Here is a 25489-nt window from a genome sequence, read left to right on the forward strand (position 1 = left end):
ATACAAGCAGTTGCAAAGTAATTCCCCTACCTCCCTGCCCAGCTCTGCAATGCTCACCACTGGAGCTGGGTTCTTCAGTTGATTCCAACACGTCAGGTGGTCTGACTTTCCAAAGTGAGGGTGAGGGATAGAACGATATACATATTTGATCGTGGAGTTATTTATTCACAAAATGCTGGAGTAACTCAGCAGGTCAGGCAGCATCTCAGGAGAGAAGGAATGGGCGACGTTTCGGGTCGAGACCCTTCTTGATCGTGGAGTAGATATTTGATTTGATCGTCAAGACCCTTTGGTGCTGCAGGTAGTTTGGAAGTGATTTTCTAAAACAAGTAATGATGAAGACTATGCCACCTAGTGTTTGTGGACCATTGTGCTATTCTAGTCTTTGGGAATGCAGTGTTCTGTGTTTCACAGAGACAATGCCTTAACCTCAGATCTCCATACTCAGCCCTTCAGCCCGATCGCAGCTCTTCTAGTGTTAGCTGAAGGTCTCCCTAGGGCAGGATGTGGACCTCAGTCAGGTCGACGGAGGTGAATTCCCATAGATAGCACTTCATTGCCAGATGTTGCAGATCTGGGGAGCAGGAGTTGAACAGGACCACTACCTCTGAGCACCGTGAAGAGTTTACCGGGAGGCAGATGCCACTGCGTATCCCTTTTCCCGATTACGCTGTCCAGGCCATGTGATGAGTTGAGAAACCATCGGCTGAAGAGCTGAGTACGGAGATCTGATGATAAGGCACGTCTCTGTGAAACAGGGAACACTGCATTCCCAAACAAGTTGGATCCTACACTTCCTCATCAGCGGGCCACAATCATTATGAACTAGCAATGACACTTCCTCTTCGATAACCAACAACACAGGAACACCCTCAAGGTTGTATGCCCAGTCCCTGCCTCTACTCCCTCTATGTACATGGCTGCGCAGCGAGACACAATTTCAACACTACCTTTAGATTCGCAGGCGATACCACCGTTGATGGACAAATAATGGATAACAATGAGTCAGAGTACAGGAGGGAAATTGATAATCTAATTGAATGGTGGCAGAACAAAAATCATGCTCTCAATGTCAGCAAGACTGATTATTATATTCAGGAGCGGGATGCTGTCCATATTGATGGGATGCAGTGGAGGGTGTCAGCGGTTTCAGGTTCTTGGGAATGCTTATCTCTGAAGATCTGTCTTGGACACAGCAAATCGATGCAATTACAAACAAAGCGCATAAACGCCTTTACTTCTTTAGAAGATTGTGGTGATTCAGCATGTGCACATTAGACAGCACTGGTCACATCACAGCCTGGTTCGGTAGTTTGAACGCCCACGACCGAAGGAGGCTGCAGAAAATAGTAGACATCACAAGTATTGACCATTTAAGGGATCAATCAGCAAGAGGTGTTACCTCAAAAGACCCACACCATTATGGCCATGCTCTCATCTCGTTTCTACCATTGGAAAGAATGTCCAGGAGCCTGAAAACTGTGAACTCCAGGTCCAGGAACAGCCAGCAAAAAGCCATTTATGCAATAACATCAGGCCTTTTGAAAATCCAAACATATTACATCTGTCACATTATTACTATTCTTTTCTTTCTTTAATAAGTTCATTTAATAAGTTTAGTCAAACATGCCTATTACTTTTGATATCCATGCTAAACATTTATTATAATTTCTATTTTAAAATCTTTGTCATGTACCTGAATAAAGATTCCATTATTCTTCCTACTACCAAAACTAAATTGATTGGTATATTTCCTTTCATAGATGATGGAAAAATAGGAACTGCCCACTCTTCTTGAACTATTTTCTTTTCATATACATTTTCATTGCAATCTCTTGCCCACCATATGCAATCTAATTGAGCAACAATATGAGTTTGATTCTGTCCAGGATTGATAATTTTATCAGTTACAGTCTCATGCTGTCTTAAATGTCAACATCTTAAAAAAAAAATTCTTCTAATATCATGATCATCATGCTAAATTTAAGAAAATCTAACTTATTCACATCCTTCCTCTCGTATGGCAATCAAAAATATACACAATGTTCCAAGTGCAGTGTCAACAACGTCATATGCAGCTGCAATATAACATCCCAACTCTTGTACTTACTATCCATCCAATGAAGGCAAGCGTGACATACACATTCTTTACCAGTGTCAACCTGTGTTACCATTTTAGGGAACCATATACTTTTAGGTCTTTCTGTTCCATAATACTTCCCAGGGCATTATCTTTCATAGTGTCTGTCCTGCCCTGGTTTAATGTCCCCAAATGAATCACTTCACACTTGTTTGAGTTGAATTCCATCTGCCATTCCTTTGCCCACTAGATCGTGTTGTAACTTTATACAACCTTCTACACCAATATTGGTGTCATTTGCAAACTTACTAATAACGCCACCTCCATTCTCGTCCAAATCAGAATTCTAAAATTCATTGTTGGATTTTGAAGCAATGTAGGTCAGAGTGTAATTTAGTCATAAATGCAGACAGACACATCAACACATTCATATGTAGAAGCATTCATATGCATAGACAGATATATGCATACAATCTGTACCAACTTTCACACGTTTCTTTCAATTTAAGAAAAGTAGATAGAAGAGCTTAACAAACAGTATTCATGGGCCATATGGCTTCTTAAGCATGTTCCACCATTCAATAACATTACACCTCTAGTCCATTTTCCCAAATGATTCCCACTTCCTTTAATTTCCTATCCCTAATCCTAACCCAAAGTAAAAAAATCAAAAGAATGTTTGCCATTTGATTAATTCTTTCTCATCTTCTTCGCAAACGGGTGACATCGCATCTAGAGATTATACCCTGTAATTCCAGCAAGAGAAAACAGTCTCTGAACACCTACTCTTTCTCAGAGCCTTTTGCCTCACTAAGATCAACTCTCATGCTTTTCAGTTGTCGTAAGGGCAGGTTAATCTTAAGATCTCTCATCAGAGACCAACCCTCCTCATCCCCAAGAATTAATCTAGCAAATCAATGCTTCATTCCATGGCTTTTATTCTTCTTTAGATAAGGAGACCAAAATGTAACAGTCCTCCAAATCATGGCATCATTCATTAAGAAAAAATGAAGAAAGATATGAATATATGCCACCAGTTGATTGCTCTAACAGGGAATGTCAAATCTGTCACAGATTGTATAGCTTTGGCTACCACACAAAGTCATAGTTGCCACGGGTCATATGTCTGCTTTGCTTAACCATTTGTTATGGAAATGTCATAATAATTTAACAATCTGACTATACATTTCTCTCACTAAATCGGTGTGCACTACTAATCATTTCTTAATCTTTGCTTCTTCCATTTGTGCTACTTTTTTTTTCGAAACGACGGCAAATAAAAAATATTTGTTTAATAATTTTGCAAGTTCTTTATTTTCCATTATAATCTACCTTCTTTTTGCCTCTTCAGGACCCATATGAATTTGTTGCTCTCCTCCATTTCATAAAGTGTAGAGCCTCTTTAAAATTGCCTTAATTTTGCTTGCTGATTTAGCATCAATTTTCATATCACCTCTTTATTGTTTTGGTCATATATTGCTTATTCCAAAAATAATATTTAGTTTTTCAGTCTTATTATTCTTCTTGGCAACGTTATAATGCTCTTTTTAATACAACAACACTTTGTCAACATACAGTGGATTGGTGGATTGGCTTTGAAAAAGGGCTCTGACATGAAATGTCATCCGTACAGTTCCCTCCAGAGATGCTACCTGATGCGCTGACTTCATCCAGTCGTTTGTTTTTACCTCAGTTTTCTCTACCTTCATTGATAGTTTTTATTTAATTTCTCAGCGGAATGAGAATTTTAAAAATATTTCTTCAAATGTTTGTCATTAGATATTCACCAGAAAACTTTCTAATCTTATCTGAGAGGCATTGAGATAGTCACATGAACATGCAAGGAATGGAGGGATATGGATCACATGCAGGTGGGGTTAATTTAATTTGGCCGGGAAAGACATTGTGGGCCAAAGGGCATGTTCCTGTGCTCTACTGTTTAATGTTCTATATTCTATTCCCTGGTCTAGCTCTCTAATTCAACCCATATACCTTAACTGACCTGGTTTTTAAGATTCTAGTTACTCACTGATGTCTCTCTCTTTAATTGCACTCAAAATATTATCATATTGGGATCACATTCCCCTTAAGGATATCATTATAAGATTACTAATTAACCTTGCCTTATTGCAAAAGATGAGGTCTGAAATAATCTATTCCCTTGTTGATCCTGTCACATATTGTTCCAGGAAATTGTTACAAATTTATTCAATAAATGTATCATCCAAATTACTTCTGCCACTGCGATTTTCCCATTCCATGTGAAATTAAATTTTCTTATAATTATTATATTACCTTTGCTACAAGCTTTTCTTTTTCTTTTTTTCCTCTGTCTTTCTAATGGCATTACTTTTATTAGGCAGCTTGTAAATTATTCCAGTGTTTTTTTCTCTTTCACAATGTGTGCTGATTCTCATTTCTGTTCTTCTGGATCAACATTATTCCACATTTCTGCATACTTCACTAGCAAGGCAAATACTTGTTTTAAAATATTGTTTGTTGATTAACTCTGTGCATCTTTCACTTAGTGAGGTATGTGGGGGTCCCTTACAGGAACATTTATAAAGCATAATAAGGAAATAGCAGAAGAATTTAATAATTATTTTCATCTATCTTCACGGAGGAAGACACACAAGTCATAGAGTCAAAGAGTCACACAGCACGAAACAGGCTCTTCAGTCCAATTTGTCCATGCTGACCAAGGTGCCTAAGGTGACTAAGCTAGCCCCAGTTGCCTACATTTAGCCTGTATCCCTCTAAACCTGTCTTATCCATGTACCTGTCCAAGTATATTTTATATGCTGTTGTAGTAGCTGCCTCAACTACCTCCTCTGGCAGCTCATTCTATATATGCAATGACTTCTGAATGAAACTATTGCCTTTCACATTCCTATTAAATCTTTCTACTCTCAACTTAACCCTATATCCTCTGGTTCTTGATTCTTCTACCCTGGGTAAGACTCTGTGCATTCACCCTATTTATTCTCCTCATGATATTATACACCTCCATAAGATCACGCCTCTGCATCCTGCACTTCAAGGAATAAACATAGAAACATAGAAAATAAGTGCAGGAGGCCATTTGGCCCTTCGAGCCAGCATCACCATTCATTGTGATCATGGCTGATCATCCACAATCAGTAACCTGTGCCTGCCTTCACCCCATATCCCTTGATTCCACTAGCCCCAAGAGCTCTATCTAACTCCATTAAATTCATCCAGTGAATTGGCCTCCACTGCCTTCTGTGGCAGAGAATTCCACAAATTCACAACTCTCTGGGTGAAAAAGTTTCTTCTCTCCTCAGTTTTAAATGGCCTCCCCTTTATTCTTAGACTGTGGCCCCTGGTTCTGGACTCCCCCAGCATTGGGGACATTTTTCCTGCATCTAGCTTGACCAGTTCTTTTATAATTTTGTACATCTCTATAAGATCCCCTCTCATCCTTCTAAACTCCAGTGAATACAAGCCCAGTCTTTCCAATCTTTCCTCATATGACAGTCCCGCCATCCCGGGGATTAACCTCATGAAGATATGCTGCACTGCCTCAATAGCAAGGATTTCCTTCCTCAAATTAGGAGACCAAAACTGCACACAATACTCCAGATGTGGTCTCACCAGGGCCCTATACAACTGCAGAAGGACCTCTTTACTCCTATACTCAAATCCTCTTGTTATGAAGGCCAACATGCCATTAGCTTTCTTCACTGCTTGCTGTACCTGCACGCTTACTTTCAGTGACTGGTGTACAACGACACCCAGGTCTCTTTGTTCTTCCCCTTTACCTAATCTGACACCATTGAGATAATAATCTGCCTCCTTGTTTTTGCTGCCAAAGTGGATAACCTCGCATTTATCTACATTATACTGCATCTGCCATGCATCTGCCCACTCACTCAACCTGTCCAAGTCACCCCGCAACCTCCTAACTTCCTCTTCGCAGTTCACACTGCCACCCAGCTTTGTGTCATCTGCAGATTTGCCTAGTTCTAGCCTGCCTAACCTGTTCCCATTGCTCAGGCTCTTGGGTCCTGGCAACATCCTTGTAAATTTTCTCAACACTCTTTCAAGCTTAATGGCATCCTTCCTATAGCAGGGTGACTAAAACTGATCACAATACTCCAAATGTGCCTCAATGACGTCTTGTACAACTGTAATATAATGCCCCAACTTATATAATCAATATCTTAACTGAAGAAGGTCAATGTGCCAAAAGTCTTGGTTACCACGTTCCGTTCCTGTGACAGCATCGAAATGACTTGACCAAGTGGACCCATTGGGCCCAAACCTATCCTGCATTGGTGCAGCACCCGTCTCCTCTCCCCCCACTCCCTCACCTCCCCCCCCCATCCCCCCTTATCCTTCCTCCTCCCTCCCTATCTCCACCCTCCCTCCCCCTTCCTTCCCTAGGAGATAGATTTAAACTTTAAAATGTGAATAACTTTTAAAATATAACACCAATTTCAATTAAACTTCTTCCATTAGCATCAAGGGGACAACGGTGAGTAAGGTGGGCCTAAAAACGTCGTGTACCGTTTTGGCTGTAGTTCAGGAACAAACAAACAAACAAACAAACAAACGAGAGTTTTAGTATATAGAAGATGTACCCATACTCCTAGGTCTCTCTGTTCTACAACACTCCCCCCGGGCCCTAACATTTACTGTGAAGGTCCTGCCCTAGTTTCACGAATGCAACAACTCATACTTATCTGCATTCAACTCTACTGGTCATTCCTCAGCCCACTTGCCTAGCTGTTCAAAATCCTGCTGTAAGTCTTGTTAGTTATATTAGAGAATCGGGATCTAGTAAGAATGAGAACTGTACGGTCGAAATATAAATCAAAATATTTAAAAGGAGATTTTTAAAGTGGAGATTGACAGATTCTTAAGGGTGTAAAGGTAATGGGGACAAGGCAGAAGAATGGGGTTGGGAGGGAAAGATAGATCAGCCATGATAGCATGGTGGAGTACAGTCAATGGGCTGAATGGCCTAATTCTGCTCCTATGATTTATGAACATTAAAGTACTACTAAAGATGTCACTGAGATAGAAAGCTGATATATCCCATGGACCTAATAATTGACATGACTTACTTGCAACAGCATAACAGAACTGTAAATGCAATACACATAGATAATATATAAGCAAAAATTCAATCAATTAATAACCACAATTCTAGTGCAAAATAAACAACGTTCTTAGAGCAACCAAAGACAGCCCATTGAAGTGTAGAGTGAGACTAGTGTGTCGTGTTCAAGAAACAGATGATTGTTGGGAATAAACTATTCTTGAACCTGGTGGTCACAGTTTTCAGACACCTATACCTTCTTCCCGATGGTAAGAGTGAAATTGAACCGTGGCCAGGGTGATGCGAGTCCTTGATGATATTGGCTGCATTTTTGAGACAGCACCTCCTCTAGATCCCTTTGATGGTGGGGAGGTCAGTACCTGTGATGGACTGGGCAGTGTCCAGCATTTTGTGTAATCTTTGTTCCTGGGGGTTCAAGTTGCCAAACCAAGTTATGGTGCAACCAGTCAACATGCTCTTTACCATACACTGTGAGTATTCACCAACATACCAAATCTCCTCAATGTTTTGAGGAAGTAGAGGTGTTCATGGGCTTTCTTTATGATTGCATCAATGTGCTGGGTCCAGGACAGATCGTCAGAGAATGCACATTACAAAATTGTTGACTCCCTCTACCGTCAACCCATCGATGAAGACAGGTTCATAGATCCTCGTCTTTTTCTTTCTAAAGCCACCATTTCAATCTCCCTCCTAGACTGTCCCATCCTAACTCATTATTTGTCCAACAATGCTGGTATTGTCGGCAATGCTGGTATTGTTCATAAATCATAGGAGCAGAATTAATGTGCAGTAGGGCATCGAGATAAATTAAAAAACATTGCTCAATATATTAAACAACACTCTGCTTTCCAATTTTGTGCATCAATGTGGATTCATATGACATATTCCATCCACTATGTTCTTGCCCACTCACTAAGCCTGTCTATTTCCCCTTGAAAAGTAGGTCATCAGCTTTAAAGTGCTTTGGGATTCTTTTGAAATGCAGTAGTTTTTTTCTCTCTCTTTCACTATCTTTAATTGACTCTCAATTCCTGTTACATGCTGCTTATCATTATTCAAATTGCTATTTTGTACTATTCCCTTGACTTTCCTTTGTTTAATTTTCACTTAACCTGAACTTTCCTTTTGCACACTTTTTTACTCTACTTTAAAAAATCATCTGCAGGCCAGTTATCTGTTCTACTGGGAAACTGATGCTTTGCCGATTTAGCTGGAATCTGACCCCATAGAACATTTCCTTCCCTCTCTCTTTTCTCCATTCTTGCATGTACAAGCAACTTTTTGATTTGGTTATCTCACTGTCAATTTGCACATGGCTCAGATAAAGTGCAAATTGCCACCGGGTGGTGCCGTGATGGCAGCCTCGCCAACAGTCTGTCTTTCTTTTTGTTGCAAGTATGTTGCAAAACATACTTGGCTAATAAAGTATGATTATGGTTACGATTATGATTAAAAGACCAGAAATTATTGCTCATGAGAGAATGAATTTTAATTTTAATCCAAGCTCTTTCGCATATTCTTTCGGCAGAACCACATTCTTAGTCAAATCTGAGAATATCGAGTAAAATCAGTAATATTGTTCTATTTATCTCTCCTGGTTCAAATTTGATACTCTCAAACTTTGTAAGATTTCCTTACTCTAATAAATTTCCCCTATTTATATAATGTTCTCAATCATTTTCTTGAAGTTTATTGCACTGTGATCACAACTGCATAGATATTCCTCTAGGCTTACTTCTACTTTTAATTTTGTATTCTGGTTCATTTCCTATTGATAAATCCAACAGTTATTTGCCCATTCTGCCCATCAAGTCTACTCTGCCATTCAATCATGGCTGCTCTATCTCTCCCTCCTTATCCTATTCTCCTACCTTCTCCTCATAACTTCTGACACCTGTACTAATCAAGAATCTATCTCTGCCTTAAATATAATAATAATAATAATAATAATAATGCATTACATTTATATAGCGCTTTTCATACACTCAAAGACGCTTTACAGGGATTTAAAGAACATAGGGAAGTGAATAAATAGATAAATAAGTAGACGAACAAAGAAAGGAGACAGAAGGTGAGGTGACCTTCAGTGGTTGAAGGCAGTACTGAACAGGTGAGACTTCAGTGATGTTTTGAATGTGGTGAGTGAGGAGGAGTCTCTGACGATTTGGGGTAGTGAGCTCCATAGGGTGGGAGCAGCGATGGAGAAAGCCCTGTCCCCCCAGGATCTGAGTTTGGTCCGGATGGGGGGGATAGGAGATTGGCAGCAGCAGAGCGGAGGGTGCAGGTATATCCACTGATTTGGCCTCCACAGCCTTCTGTGGCAAAGAATTCCACAGATTCGCCACCCTTTGACTAAAGAAATTTCTCCTCATCTCCTTCCTAAAAGAACGTCCTTTAATTCTGAGGCTGGCCTTTAGTCCTAGACTCTCCCACTAGTGGAAACATCCTCTCCACATCCACTCTATCCAAGCCTTTCACTATTCTGCATGTTTCAATTCATGATATGAATGCCAAGCAAGTTGAAGCTCCTGATCAGCTCTATGGAGAGGGCTGCACTCCCCCCCCCCCCCTCACTCATTCTTCTAAACTCCAGCGAGTACAGGCTCAGTGCCAACAAATGCTCATCATAATAATAATAATAATACATTTTATTTATATAGCGCTTTTCATATACTCAAAGACGCTTTACAGAGATTTTGAGAACATAGGGAAATTAATAGATAAATAAGTAAATAAATAAATGAACAGAGAAAGGAGACAGTAGGTGAGGTGACCTTCAGTGGTTGAAGGCAGTACTGAACAGGTGAGACTTCAGCGATGTTTTGAATGTGGTGAGTGTGGGGGAGTCTCTAACGGTTTGGGGTAGTGAGTTCCATAGGGTGGGAGCAGCGATGGAGAAAGCCCTGTCCCCCCAGGATCTGAGTTTAGTCCGGATGTGGGGGGATAGGAGATTGGCAGCGGCAGAGCGGAGGGTGCAGGTGGGAGTGTGCCTGTGGAGGAGGTCGGTCAGGTAGGATGGGGCCAGGTTATGGAGGGCTTTGTAGGTTATGAGGAGGATTTTGTACTGGATTCTCTGGGGGATGGGGAGCCAGTGGAGTTTATAAAGGACGGGGGTGATATGGTCACGGATCGAGGTGTGTGTGAGTAGACGGGCAGCGGAGTTTTGAATGTATTGAAGTTTATTGATGATTTTTGAGGGTGCGCCATAGAGGAGGCTGTTGCAGTAGTCCAGACGGGAGGTGATGAAGGCGTGGATGAGGGTTTCTGCAGCTGTGGAGGAGAGGGATGGACGGAGACGGGCAATGTTTTTGAGGTGGAAGAAGGCTGTCTTTGTGATGTGTTTGATGTGTTTGTCGAAGGAGAGGGTTTGATCAAGGATGATTCCAAGATTCCGGATGTGAGGTGAGGTGGATACTGGGAGACCATCAATGTTGAGGATGAAGTTTTGGGTGGATTTGGTGAGCATTTTTGGACCAATGATGATGATTTCAGATTTGTTGCAATCATAGGTAACCTACTCATTCCTGAGATGCACTCTAGAAAAGTCTTCTGATGGGATACATTTCAGCCTGTTGTGGGAACTGCTCTGCTCTTGACCCCCCCTAAACCTGCCGACTGGTAAACACAGCCCAGACCATCACAGACTTGTCACATCCTTTCATCCTGTCCATCTTCATGCATCAGGAAAGTTGCTAGTATTGTCAAGGATGCCTGCCGCCTTTGCCTCTTTTCAAGGAGAATATACAGGAGTTTGAAAGTTTCCAGACTTAAAAATAGCTATCCGACTCCTGAACATACCACCTCCTTTATACCCTATTCTCAAAGGTGCCACCGTGAACTCTTATTCGGAACTCTACCTCATTCTGTTATTGTACTTTAATACTCTTGTGCACCTAGCGTTATAGAATCATACAGCATGGCCCTTCAGCCCAAATTGCCCATGCCAACCAAGATGCCCCATCTACTCTAGAGCCACCTGGCCGTGTTAGGCCCATATCCCTCTAAATCATTCCTATCCATAAAGCTGTCCAAATGCCTTTTAAATGTTATTATAGTAGTTTCTTCAAATATCCCCAATGGCAGCTTGTTCCATATACCTACCACACTGTGAAAAGGTTATCTCTCAGGTTCCTATTAATCGTTCCCTTTCCTGCTTAAACCTATGTCCCCTGGTTCTTGATTCCCCTACTTTGGGTAAACAACAGTGCTGTTATCCCATCTATTCCCCTCACAATCATATACACCTCTTCATCTCTCTTCATCCTCCTGCATCCAAGAATATCAAGTCCTCACCTGCCCAACTTCTCCATGCAGCTCAGGCTCTCAAGTCCTGGTAACATCCTCCAATTTTGCTCAGCAGTCTTGCCTCATTCTGCTGCTCTGCACTTGTCATTGCATTTATCATTTGTTTGCTCTGTGAGCTTTACGTAAACAAGGAATTTCATCGTACCCTCGTGCAATGACCTGAATCTGAACACAAAGCCAGCTGGGAGCCCAAGTTGTAAGAAGGAAATACATAGAAAATAGGTGCAGGAGGAGGCCATTCAGCCCTTCGAGCCAGCACTGCCATTTATTGTGATCATGGCTGATCATCCGCAATCAGTAACCCATGCCTGCCTTCTCCCCATACGTCTCGATTCATTAATACATTAAATATTTGTCAACCATATCATGGCACAGACTGAAAAGTGCTGCTGCAGTATTACAAGTACAATACAGAGTGTAGCCATCATGTACAAAAATATATTTTGATGAATGCTGAAGGTGCTTTAAGTGTAGATACAACCAATTCTGTATGAAGTGTAAATAGGATTGAAGGTTGCCATAAGGTTCAGCAGCTGGTAATGTTACACCAACAATTTTCAGACTTATATGATCAGGATAGTTACACAACAATTGCAACTGCAAATCTATGATCAAAATAAGTACACCACTGGCAACAACCAATTTGCTGATAGAGCACATAACTTCTTTCAAGTCAAGTCGAATTTATTTGTCACATACACATACACGATGTGCAGTGAAATGAAAGTGGCAATGCCTGCAGATTGTGCAAAAAAAAGTTACAATTACAGCATATAAATTAAAATTAATACAGAAAATAAAATTTAGTCCCTGGAGTTATAATAGTTAACAGTCCTGATGGCCTGTGGGAAGAAACTCTGTACCATCCTCTCCGTTTTCACAGCATGACAGTGGAGGCGTTTGCCTGACCGTAGCAGCTGGAACAGTCCGTTGCTGGGGTGGTAGGGGTCCCTCATAATCTTGCTTGCTCTTGATCTGCACCTCCTGATGTAAAGGTCCTGCAGGGGGGCGAGTGTAGTTCCCATGGTGCGTTCTGCCGAACGCACTACTCTCTGCAGGGCCATCCTGTCCTGGGCAGAGCTGTTCCCAAACCAGACTGTGATGTTGCCGGACAGGATGCTCTCTACAGCCCCAGAGTAGAAACAATGAAGGATCCTCAGAGACACTTTGAATTTCCTCAGCTGTCTGAGGTGGTAAAGGCGCTGCTTTGCCTTACCCACCAGTGCGGCAATGTGTGTTGTCCATGTCAGATCCTCTTTGATGTGGACTCCCAGGTATTTAAAGCTGCTCACCCTATCCACAGTAGACCCATTTATTTCCAGTGGCGTGTACGTCCTTGGATGTTGAGCCCTTCTAAAGTCCACAATCAGCTCCTTAGTTTTTTTGACATTCAAGAGGAGGCTATTGTCCTGACACCAGAGTGCCAGATCAGCCACCTCCTCCCGGTAGGCCTTCTCATCATTGTCAGAGATCCGGCCCACCACCACAGTGTCATCAGCAAACTTGATGATGGAGTTTGAGCTGAACCTGGCCACACAGCCATGTGTGTACAGGGAGTACAGTAGGGGGCTAAGGACGCAACCCGGGGGGGATCCTGTGTTCAGGGTGAGGGGGCTAGATGTGTGTTCCCCCATCTTGACCACTTGGGGCCTGGCGGTGAGAAAGTCCAGGACCCAGGCACACAGGGGAGTGTTGAGCCCAAGTTCCAGCAGCTTCTCAGCAAGTCTGGTGGGGACTATGGTATTGAAAGCTGAACTAAAGTCAATGAACAGCATCCTCACATAGCCCCCCTTCTGGCTGTCCAGATGAGAGAGAGCGGTGTGCAGAACCTGGGAGACCGCATCATCCGTGGATCTGTTCGGACGATATGCGAACTGTGGTGGGACCATGTTGCGAGGAAGGAGGGCACAGATGTGGTTCTTGATTAATCTCTCAAAGCATTTCATGACAACCGAGGTGAGGGCCACCGGTCGGTAGTCGTTCAAACAAGCTGGAGAGGCATTCTTTGGCACCGGTACAATAATGGATCTTTTGAAGCATGCAGGGACCACGGACTTGGCCAAGGAGAGGTTGAATATTGTGGTGAGCACTGGAGCAAGCTGAGTAGCACAAGACTTTAGTACTCGCCCAGCTATACCATCTGGGCCTCCAGCTTTCCTTGTGTTCACACGCGTCAGAGCCCTCCTCACGTCATGTTCGGACACCGAGAATGTGTGCACATCCCCAGCGGTGGATCCCCCTCCAGCCTCGTTAGTCAGTGCCCTATCGGTGTTGTTTTTAGACGGCGAGCTAGGGGTGATGTTACCCGTCTCGAACCGTGCTTCCTCGTCCTTCAAGATCAAGACTGGCTTGCTTCCTTCCACTCCGGTTTGGAGAAGTGGAGGATACCTGTATGATAATTATTTCAGTGTGGGAAGACAATTTTACACCAGCCACAACATAATGCATGGCAGAGATCCAGATCTAATGACAATAAGATCCAAGACAAATTTTTTTTAAAAAGGGCTTTGTTGCAGATTTAGTCGACAGCAACTTAATATCTGAAGTAATACAAGGAAATCTAGATCTGCTGAGGAATCATTCACATTCACCCAGGGCACACGATCATATCACTCTTCATGTGCACAGCGATTAACACCTATGTGTATTAAAATCACTGCAGCATGAATTTGGAATGCTAATTACATAGAACAGTACAGCAAAGGAACAAGACCTTCAGCCCACAATGTTTGTGCTGAGATTTGACGCCAAGTTCTCCTCTGCTTATACATGATCCATTTCCCTCCAATCTCTGCGTATTCATGTGCCTATCTGAAACGCTCTTAGATACTACTAACATAATTGCCGCCATCACGACTCCTGGCAGCGCATTATAGACAATAGACAATAGGTGCAGGAGGAGGCCATTCGGCCCTTCGAGCCAGCACCGCCATTCAATGTGATCATGGCTGATCATTCTCAATCAGTACCCCGTTCCTGCCTTCCCCCCATACCCCCTGACTCCGCTATCCTCTATCGAGCTCTCTCTTGAATGCATTCAGAGAATTGGCCTCCGCTGCCTTCTGAGGCAGAGAATTCCACATTCTAGGCACCCACTCTGTGAAATCCTTTAATTATTTTTTTCACCCTTCACTTTAAAAGTATTGTTCCACATTTCCATCCTGAGGGAAAGGTTCTGACTGTCAACCCTACCAATGCCTCTCATAATTTTATGAACTTTAATCAGGTTTTTCCTTAGCCTCTGACATCTTAAACATGTTCAGATTAAACTCCAACTGTCATTTCTACACCCATTTCAGTAGCTGATCTAGATGCCACTGTATACTTTGGCAGCCTCCCTCATTAAATGCACCACCACCAATTGTGTTGCCCTATGCAAACTTACTAACCAACCCAGCTATATTTAGCTCCAAGTCATTTATATTAATCAATTTAAAAGCATTGAGGCAAGAAGTAAATGGTCTGGTTGACATAAAATCGATTTTGACTGAAGATATCTTTTTTGATATGCTAAATTCTGTATTCCTCAGAGGATGGACATCCAAGTTTTAAAAAAAGTACAATAAGGTGCAATAATATTAAAACTGCTCCCACATGTTTACTGCATTTAAAGAACAGTAAAGTTTACCATGCGACAAAGAATGGGAGGAAATTTTATTTAGCTAAATGTCCCAGAATGCTGCCAAATGGTAGATGCTCAAAACAGAATAACTGACATTTACAAAGAGGAAATGCTCGCCAGTTGAGAACTCTGGTACATGTGTAGCAAAGCTTGAAAATCACAAATCCCTGACAGATTCCAGCTGTTGAAGCTGTTCCCATGCATTATATTGCATGAAGTATCCCAACATTTGCGACAGAAACCTGCTTGTAGCTTCTGTGCTTTGTCAACAAATTACAAATTATTTATTTTTAAATAGGTGCAAGGTTTCTGAACTTTCGGGAGATTTGAAGCATTGCAAAAGTGAAAAGTAAATTTTGCATCAAAGAAAATCTTGTTTGAGGTGGTTTTCAAATTGTTCTTTCCCCACAGAGAGTGATCATTCCTTTATGTTCCTTCCAGCAGAGTAAGCTTTGAAAATGGAGTATTTTGTTATCAATGGCTAAATGGTACCGACAGAGGGCGCAAACACGCAGGAGCTAAGTAAAATGATTGGGCAGGGCACAATATGTAGTGTGATGAGATTACACACTTTTGACCAAACAAACACAATAGTTTTCAGAAGAAAACATTTTTGAGTTCACAGGTATGGGCTGCACTCTGTACCTCCATTCCATTCTCCCAGATCCCTCCATCTCAATTGTATTCGCCTAACGACGAGACTTTTCACACTGGCGATTCTGAGATGTCTTTCTTCTTCTTTACTTTTAGAGAAACAACGCGGAAACCGGCCCTTCGGCCCACCGAGTCCGCACCGACCGGCGATCCCCGCACACTAACACTATACACACTGGGGGCAATTTACACTTATACCAAGCCAATTTACCTACGTACCTGTATTTCTTTGGAGTGTGGGAGGAAACCGAAGATCTCGGAGAAAATCCATGGGGAGAACGTAAACACCGTACAGACAGTGCTCGTAGTTAGGATCGAACCTGGGTCTGCGGCACGGCAAGTGCTATAAGGCAACAACTCTACCGCTATGCCACTGTGCCACCCTGAACCTTAGCTTCACCCTAGCACGACAATGCAGAGGACTATATTCTAGATTATGTATCTTGTACTTTTCTCTATCTATTGCACTTGATTTTGACTTGATCGTATTTATGGATCGTGTTATCTGACATAAGGCTCCTCCTTTCCAGAGTCATTGGGGCTGGCTCTGATCTGTTCTGTACCTTTTCATACTTCTAGTTTCTCTTCCCCATGACTCTCAGTCTGAAGAGTCTTGACCCGATACGTCTCCTATTCCTTTTCTCCAGAGATTCTGCCTGACCCATTATCGCCTTCTGGATTCATTAACTACAATGTCAGTTAACTTGGTCACTTACTATCTGTGTTTGTATTAGATACTATGTTTGTAATAGAACTCAGCCATCTGTGACACTGGCTCATAATTTTTAATCTCTATGAGCACAACCTGACCTGCTAGGCATGTCTGAAAGCTGTAATTCCATCTTTTTTCCGTTCCTTTGTTTCATTCTCTAACTGCCACCATCAATTCTTTAATCATTACTTTTCTTTAGGACAACCCTGTTTAGTTTAATTTGGAGCATGGAAACAGGCCCTTCAGCCCATCGAGTCCATGCCGAATATCGATCACCCATCCACACCAGAGGCAATTTACAGAGGACAATTAACCAACATATCCACACATCTTTGGGATGTGACTGGAAATCGGAGCACCCAGCAGAAACATATGCGGTCACGGGGAGAACGTGCAAATTCTGCATACACACCCAGGTTAGGCTCAAACCCGGGTCTCCAGCACTGTGAGGCAGCAACACTAACAGGCATGCCACTGTGCTGTCCCTGATCTTAATCGCAGATATTCTCACTTGACTCATTAATTGCTCCCTCCAACTTCTCTGCAACTTGAAACAGACCCTTTTTCCTGTCTTTCCCAGTTTTGACAAAGGGTTTTCGACCTGTAATGATTTCCACTAACACTGCCTAATTTTCTGAGTGCTTCCAGCACTTTGTTTTCATTTCATATTTCTAGCATCTAAAATCGTCTTCTGATTTCAAGTATACTGTACCTAAGTTATAGCACTAACTTACATTTATATAACATTCTTCCAAAAATATACATAGCAGCCAGTTTGCATGCTGGAGTTTCTGAGCAAGGAAGACTGTTGAGGATTAATAATGGCCAGAATATTGGCAAGAACATTTCTATTCTTCTTCAAATAGTGCCTTGGGATCTACTGCATCCACTTAAGACCTCAATTTAAATATTTTCCTAAAACACATAACCTCTGACAATGCACTACTTCCTCAGTACTGCAATGAAGTATCAACCAGAATTCTAACAAATCTTGAATGCAAATTATATTACAGATAAATGAAACCCTCCCCTGATAACTCATTGAGTTTATTTGTAAATAGACTCAGATTAGGCAGTGTTAACTATGCAGCCTCTTGCCCAATTTCTTCCTATTCTTTAACTCCTACATCCTCTATATCAGGGGCCTCCAAACTTTTCAGCAAGAGGGCCACATTATATATTTGGCACATTTTTGCTGGCCAGAGGAATAAATAAAGAAGTGTGAGCTTTATAAATTTAATGAACTCAAAAAAGTTTAGACTAGGTTACGTTAGATTAGATTAGGAAAGGTTAATCTAGGTAAGGTTAGATTAGGTTAGTTTACATTAGGTTTATATGGCAACAAATAAATAATATTCAATTTTAAAAATGAGCTTGAAATATTGGTATATATATATATACACTGTAGGTATACAATTAATTATAAAACAGAAAAAATACTGGGGGAGAGAGAGAGGGAGGGGGGAAGAGAGAGAGTTGGGAGGGGGAGAGTGAGAGAGAGGGGGAGAGAGTTGGGGTAGAGGGAGCAGCGGGTGAGAGCGGGAGGGTGTTAGAGGGTTTGGTGAAGGGGCGCCGCCACTTGCGGGTGCTGGTCCCTCCTGTGGTGTTATTGCAATGTGCCTTTAAGACTACACAGGTCTATTGGTAGGGGGTCATCAGAGGGCGACAGGGAGGAGCCCGGCGGAGCAGATGGCGGTTGAATAAACACTCGCGTAAAAACACAGTCGGACTCACTGTATCTTTTTAAAGAACACAACATGGTGTCAGAAGTCCTGTAGGGTGCGTGAAGTGTACTTTGAGTCGAACAACTATCGTTTGGAGCTCGTTGACGGCAAAAGAGAAAGAAGAGTGCGACATGCAAGACGACAACGCACAGAGAGCCCCGGTAGGACCAAATGCTACATTTAGCATCCAGCCTCCAGAGTCCTTCGACTTTTCAAAGCCGCAAGAGTGGGCCAAATGGATACGGAGGTTCGAAAGGTTCCGTCTGGCAGGTAACTTGAATGCCAGCTCCGAAGATAATCGAGTTAACACGCTGATTTATTGCATGGGAGATGAGGCGGACGATGTTCTGCGCGGGTTAAACCTGACAGTAGCGCAAAGCGGAACGTACATAGGGGTGCCCGATGGCTTCCAATGATTTTTCATAGTAAAGAAAAATATAATCTATGAGCGTGCCAAGTTCAACATGCGCAGGCAGGGAGAACATGAAACAGTGGATGCCTTTGTCACTGCGTTATATGCGCTGGCAGAGCACTGTAACTACGGGGTGCTACACGACGAGCTGATACGCGACAGGCTTGTTGTCGGACTGATGGATAAGCGGCTGTCCGAACGTATGCAGCTTGACGCAGAATTGACGCTCGAAAAGGCCGTCAATATGGCGAGGCAGAGTGAGGAGGTGAAACGGCAACAATCTTCTCTGCGAGGTGACACCAGGACAGAGACAAGTGATGCTAAATCTGTGGACAGAGTGTATAAGAGCAGTAGTAAAGGTGCCAAAAACAAACCTCACCAGGCTTATGGCCACCAACTCAAAACACACAGCGCCCAACACAGCAGGGGGGAAAGTGTACAGTGCCATAAATGTGGCAGCTCTCCGTCCCATCCAAGGCAGGATTGCCCGGCAAAGGATGCGAAATGCCATTTATGTGGGAGAAAGGGACACCACAAGCGTGTGTGTAGATCACCCAAAACCGTGCAGGAAGTTGAAGAGGACGAGGATGTTATGTTCCTAGGCAGCGTCACAGCCGATGGAGAGCCATGGATGGTAAACATCGACATAAATGATAAAAACGTGTCATTCAAAACTGACACCGGCGCCGATGATACAGTCCTACCCCACACCGTGTTTAAAGAGATCTATAGAGACAGCGATCCACCTACCCTCCGTAAAGCAACCAAGCCACTGCTGGGACCCGGGAGGAGTCCACTAGAAGTTGTGGGCGTCGCTGGGCTGTTCCTGGTGAAAGGAGAGAAAAGGGTGATGGAGGATGTGTACGTCACACGACACCTGCACACTGCATTGCTGGGGAGGCCTGCTATCGGCAAGCTGGAGCTTGTGGTTCGGCTAGACAGCATCACCATAGAGACACTTAAGACTAGCTACCCGAAGCTATGCAGCGGTCTCGGGGAGGTACGACAGCAGTATGCCATCAAGCTGAAACCAGGGGCCCAACCGTTCTCATTGAAGACACCCAGAAGGATTCCGTTGCCGCTGATGGGTAAAGTCGAGCGAGAACTGTCCCGCATGGAAGTCCTGGGGGTGATCACCAGGGTTGAAGAGCCTACTGACTGGTGTTCAGGCATGGTGGTGGTGCCGAAAAAGACAGGAGCCGTACGCATATGCGTCGATCTCACTAACCTCAACGAGTCGGTGTGTCGAGAAAAGTACATCCTGCCATCGGTGGAGGAAACACTGGGGATGCTGGCTGGAGCCAGAATATTCAGCAAGTTGGATGCCAACACGGGGTTTTGGCAAATACCCCTGACCGAAGACTCAGCAAAATACACAACATTCATCACACCCTTCGGTCGTTACTACTTCAAGCGGCTGCCCTTCGGCATTGCCTCTGCCCCCGAACACTTTCAAAATAGGATGGTGTCAGAGGTCACGGAGGGCCTCGAGGGAATCGTCTGCCACATGGATGATGTACTGGTCTGGGGCCAAACACGAGAGGAGCACGACACTCGTCTGCATACTGTGCTGGCGAGGATCCAAAAGTCGGGCATTACGCTTAACATTGACAAATGTGACCTGTCGAAGGAAAAGGTGACCTTTCTTGGTCATGTCCTCTCCTCCAGTGGCATTAGTCCTGACCCGAGCAAGACTGAGGCTGTAAGGAAGATGGAGGAGCCGACCAATGTGAGTGAGCTGAGGAGCTTTCTCGGAATGGTTAACCAGCTGGGGAAGTTCATCCCGCAACTAGCAGAGAGAGACAAGGCTCTGCGAGACCTCCTGTCAAAGAGGAACTGCTGGCTGTGGGGCGTCGACCAGGCAAGAGCGTTTCAAGATTTGAAAAATGCACTGGTATCCCCACCTGTACTAGCCAAGTACGACACGAACTGTGAATGCAAAGTCTCAGCAGATGCGTCATCTTACGGCCTGGGAAGTGTACTTCTCCAAAAATGGGATGAGGAGTGGAGACCGACCGGTGTCGCGATCTCTCACACAGACGGAGCAGAGATACGCGCAGGTGGAGAAAGAGGCCTTGGGCCTGACCTGGGCTTGTGAAAGGTTCCGCAACTTTCTCATCGGTAAACACTTCCAGATGGAGACGGATCATAAGCCTCTCCTGAGTCTGCTGGGGTCACAGGCACTGGATGCTCTCCCTCCACGGATTCAGCGTTTCCGGATGCGCCTCATGCGCTATTCTTACTCTATTTCTCATGTGCCAGGAAAGTGTCTGTGGACAGCTGATACGCTGTCGCGTGCTCCTGTGAAAATGGGGGAAACGCCTGACGAAAAGGAGTTGTTTGAGAATACAAACATCTATGTGGACATGATAATAGAGAACCTGCTGGCAAGCACTGCCTACCTGGATGAGTTGAGAGCGGAGCTAAAAAGGGACAGTGTGTGCGCACGTGTAATGCAGCTGTGTCAGGAAGGATGGCCAACGAATAGCAACAGTGAACCGGCACTCAGGCTGTACTGGGCAGAACAAGCATTGCTCACGGTAAATGACGGACTGTTACTCAAAGGGGACAGATTAGTCATACCCTCAACTATGAGGAACGACGTGCTGACCAGACTACATGAAGGTCACCAGGGAGTGGTGAAGTGTAGAGAGCGTGCATGACGGTCAGTGTGGTGGCCTGGACTAAGTCAGCAGCTGAACGAATTGGTCCTCAACTGCCGGACATGCAGCAAAGAGAGACAGAACCACACAGAGCCGCTGATGCCATCACAATGCCCAGGCCGACCATGGCAAAAGCTGGGAGCTGACTTGTTCATGCTGGGAAGCAAGAACTACCTGCTGGTAGTGGATTATGCATCGAGATACGTGGAAATCGCTCCACTCAGCCCCACAAAGTCGACAGATGTAATCCACCACCTCAAATCAATGTTTGCACGTCACGGCATTCCGGAGACATTGGTCACAGACAATAGGTCTCAGTTTGCCGGAACCGCCTTTGCTGCGTTTGCAAAGTCGTATGGTTTCCGCCATGTCACAAGCAGCCCGAGATATCCTCAGAGTAACGGGGAGGCCGAACGTGCAGTCAAGACAGTGAAGGGTCTCCTGAAGAAAGCGGCGGATCCCTACCTCGCTTTACTTGCATATAGAGCGACCCCACTGCAAAACGGGTACAGCCCAGCCCAACTCCTTATGGGGAGAAGGCTTCGCACTACGGTACCAACACTTCCAGCCCTGCTGAATCCTGCTCTTCCCGACAATGAAGTGGTTGCGTGGAAGGAAAAGGAGAAGAGAATCAGAGATGCACAACGGTACAACCTGCCTGCGGCATCGTGCACGGAGCCTCGACAGGCTCTTTCCCGGACAAGAAGTGTGGGTCACGGATCAAGGCGAAGCTGGAGCTGTGATCGGCAGCCACACCGCCCCCCGCTCTTACATCGTGGAGGGACCTCACGGGACGGTCAGGCGAAACCGTCGCCATCTAATTCCCATGAAACCCTTGCCGGACCAGAGTGGGGGTGGTATGAAAGAGCAACTCCCGGGTTGCATTCCAGAGCAGAGCTCAGCAGAACCACCAAAAGAGAACATTCCAGAGCAGAGCTCAGCAGAGCCACCAAAAGAGAACATTCCAGAACTGCCATCCACTCCCAGAACCAGGTTTGGGAGAAGAGTGGTGAGACCAGATAGGTCGAACTATAAGTGGAAAAAAAAGAGAGTTTCTAAAGAAAAATGTTTTTCTAATTTAGTGAAAAGGGTAAAATCCTTTTCACTAAGACAATGTGTTTACATGTACTTATGTTGAATTAATTTAGTTCAGATAGGAACAGACCTTCCAGCTAAAGAGGCAGAATAATCCTCTAAGGTCTGGTGAATCAACCGCAGTCGACCGATTGATTCTAGAAAGGGGAGATGTGGTGTTATTGCAATGTGCCTTTAAGACTACACAGGTCTATTGGTAGGGGGTCATCAGAGAGCGACAGGGAGGAGCCCGGCGGAGCAGATGGCGGTTGAATAAACACTCGCGTAAAAACACAGTCGGACTCACTGTATCTTTTTAAAGAACACAACACCTCCCTCTCTCTCCCCTCCCCCTCTCTCCCAGAGCCAGCGAGATCTGCACCGCTGCTCCACACTCTTCCCCGGCCCTGTCTCCCTCTAACGCAGCGAAATAAGAACAAACACAAGTGTAGTTGTTGTTCAGAACCCCCGCATCCCCCGGGTGAGCGGCAGCGGCGGTGGCGAGGAGGGAAGTTTCACTTGTTTGTTCTTATTTCGCTGCGTTAGAGGGAGACGGGGCCGGGGAAGTGAATGGAGGAGCGACACAGGTCTCGCTGGCGCTGGGAGAGAGGAGAGGGAAGGAGTAGCCCCCGCAAGTGGCGGCGCTCCTTCACCGGGCCCTCTGACACCCTCCCCCTCCCCACGCTCCCGCTCTCACCCGCTGCTCCCTCTACCCCGACTCTCTTCCCCCCCTCCTCTCTCCCCCCGGGGTGAGTGGCGGCGGGGGCGAGGAGGGAAGTTTCCTTGGGTTTGTTGTTTGCGAGGGGGCGCTGCGATCTCTCGCCTTGTCCCGGCTCTGGGTCGGTGGCGATCCGCTCTCCGGCGAACCTTCGCCGGCAGCTTCTGCCTCCAGTCCCCGCCGCCTAAGAGCTTGCTGCGGGCCGGATAAAATCTCGTGGCGGGCCGGATGTGGCCCGCGGGCCATAGTTTGGAGATCCCTGCTCTATATCAACCCCCTGGGTCAGAATGGGAATTAAACAAATCATAGAACAGTACATCACAGGAAAAGGCCTTGCAGCCCATGATGTCTGTGCCGAATGTGATGCCAAATTAAATGAATTCCATGTGTCTGCACATGATTCTTAATTCTCTGTTCTTTGCCAATTTAAAAGCCTTTTAAATGCCACTATCCATTTCAATATCCAGAAATGCCTTTGATGGAAACTCGATAAACACAGATAAAACCAAAACCAGTGCCATGACGTGTTAATATATCTCAAACCATGAGAAGAGAAACACTGCAAATGCTGTAAAAACTGGCAATTTAACATCCATTATGCGTTAATGGCAATTTACCAGCCCTATTGGGCAATTTACCAGCCCAATAACATTCTGACAATCTAGTATCTGATTGTTTAGAATTCTTGATGGTTTGGCATCTGGCTCATAGGGCCTTGTATCTCACATTTGTTTTAAACTCATTGGGTATCTGTTTCCCATGCTTCCTTTAAATTTACTGGGTTCCCTTGAAAGATTATTATACTACACTGCCAAATTTGAAAATAAAAATGAATTAAAAGTATGTGAGGATATTAATAGGATTAATATCCAATAGTCCAGAAAATCTGCTAGTTCAGCATCACCAGAATTATGTAAATACTGGATTTAGTTTAGTTTAGAGATACAGCACGGAAACAGGCCCTTCAGCCCACCGGGTCCACGCCGACCAGCGATCCCCGCACATTAACACTATCCTACACTCACTAGGGACAATTTTTACATTTACCAAGCCAATTAACCTACAAACCTGCACGTCTTTGAAGTGTGGGAGGAAACCGAAGATCCCGGAGAAAACCCACGCAGGTCACGGGGAGAACGTACAAACTCCGTACAGACAGCAGTCGGGATCGAACCCGGGTCTCTAGCGCTGCATTCGTTGTAAGGCAGCAACTCTAGAGATGTTTCTATAGCACAGACAAATCATCACTGACCAGCTAAAACTCCACAGTATCATTTTTTTCACTTTGCTCAAGGCTAAAATGTCAATGAAAATTTCTACCTGTGAGATGAAAAGTTATCATAGGATCCAACTGTGTAATGCCTGAAGAGTCGCTTTGTCCGGTCTTCACGAGTTTCTGGAAAAAAGTTGAAGACTTAAATTGGGAATGGGATAGTGGAAAGCAAAGGAACAGTGGTGATATATTGAGAATATCAACACAGAAAGCATTTGTAATATTGCAGCTCTTAATAAACCTATGAAAAATGGAGAAAGCAGACCCTACAATAATACTAAGAGTGAAGGATCTACATACATAAATAGCAAGAATGAGAAAATACAATACAGTGAAACAAGAGGAAAATTGACCCAATGAAACAGCAGGGTATTAAAAAAAAGAGGGTAAAAACAAAGGCCAATAGACCATGTAAATTGGAGGTAGAGGAAAATACATGAACCATAATGAAAACAGTGTACAGTAAAATACAAAAAAAGAGACTAGAAAATGTAAACAAAGTTAAAAAGGGAAACAAAATAAGCCAAATACAGGAATTGAATAGCACAGTAACATAGAAAAACAGAAAAGCTGGTGGTTTGCATGGCAAAAGTGTATGCTCCTTACTGAATGACAAGAATTCAGTCTCAATAGTTGAAGAGAGACTGCACAATGTCATATAGGAACAGAAAGACAGAAAATAATGGAAAGTCAGGTAGTGGCTGAGTTAACAGGAATAAATCTAAAATATATTCTTAAGTAACATTAAATATAATATACAATTTAATTTCCTTCTTTATCATTCAAATTCCAACAGCACTGTTTTGCAAGAAAGTTATTTTGTCAGAATTTTACTGCTTGAGGAAGTTAACCTATCACAAATGATTCCTTTGAATATTTGTTGAATCTGAATATTTGCTAAATCAGGATATTATTCTTTCATTCCATCAGTAACATTCATCAGGAATTTCAGAGTCTGGAAATTTGCTGAGGAAATTCATTGTGCTTATTGTGTGTACTGATTTGGCCAAATGCATTTGAGATCTTTTGTCAGTATGTTTAGTGAATTGTAAATATTGCACGTGCTTAAACCATCTTGGAAATTCTGTAAATCCTATATATATTCTGCCTGAAGTATGCCTAAAGAGATGAATTTTATCAAAGCTCTGATTCCAGAGGGATCAGCT

At 43.8% G+C, this 25489-nt stretch overlaps 1 protein-coding gene across 8 annotated transcripts in view; it reads right to left on the minus strand.

Annotated features, from left to right (window-relative positions):
• shank3a (SH3 and multiple ankyrin repeat domains 3a) overlaps window positions 1-25489 on the minus strand; it is a 557029-nt gene that overhangs the window by 184488 nt on the left and 347052 nt on the right. For 7 of the 8 annotated variants that reach the window (XM_078419609.1, XM_078419607.1, XM_078419608.1 and 4 more), the window contains exon 14: window positions 24371-24446. In XM_078419609.1, coding sequence (XP_078275735.1) covers window positions 24371-24446 — 76 coding nt within the window. The remainder of the gene's footprint in view (window positions 1-24370; window positions 24447-25489) is intronic. The other variant, XM_078419606.1, reaches the window with a different exon arrangement.

Source organism: Rhinoraja longicauda, chromosome 23, assembly GCF_053455715.1.
Source record: "Rhinoraja longicauda isolate Sanriku21f chromosome 23, sRhiLon1.1, whole genome shotgun sequence".
Taxonomy (NCBI): Eukaryota; Metazoa; Chordata; class Chondrichthyes; order Rajiformes; family Arhynchobatidae; genus Rhinoraja; species Rhinoraja longicauda.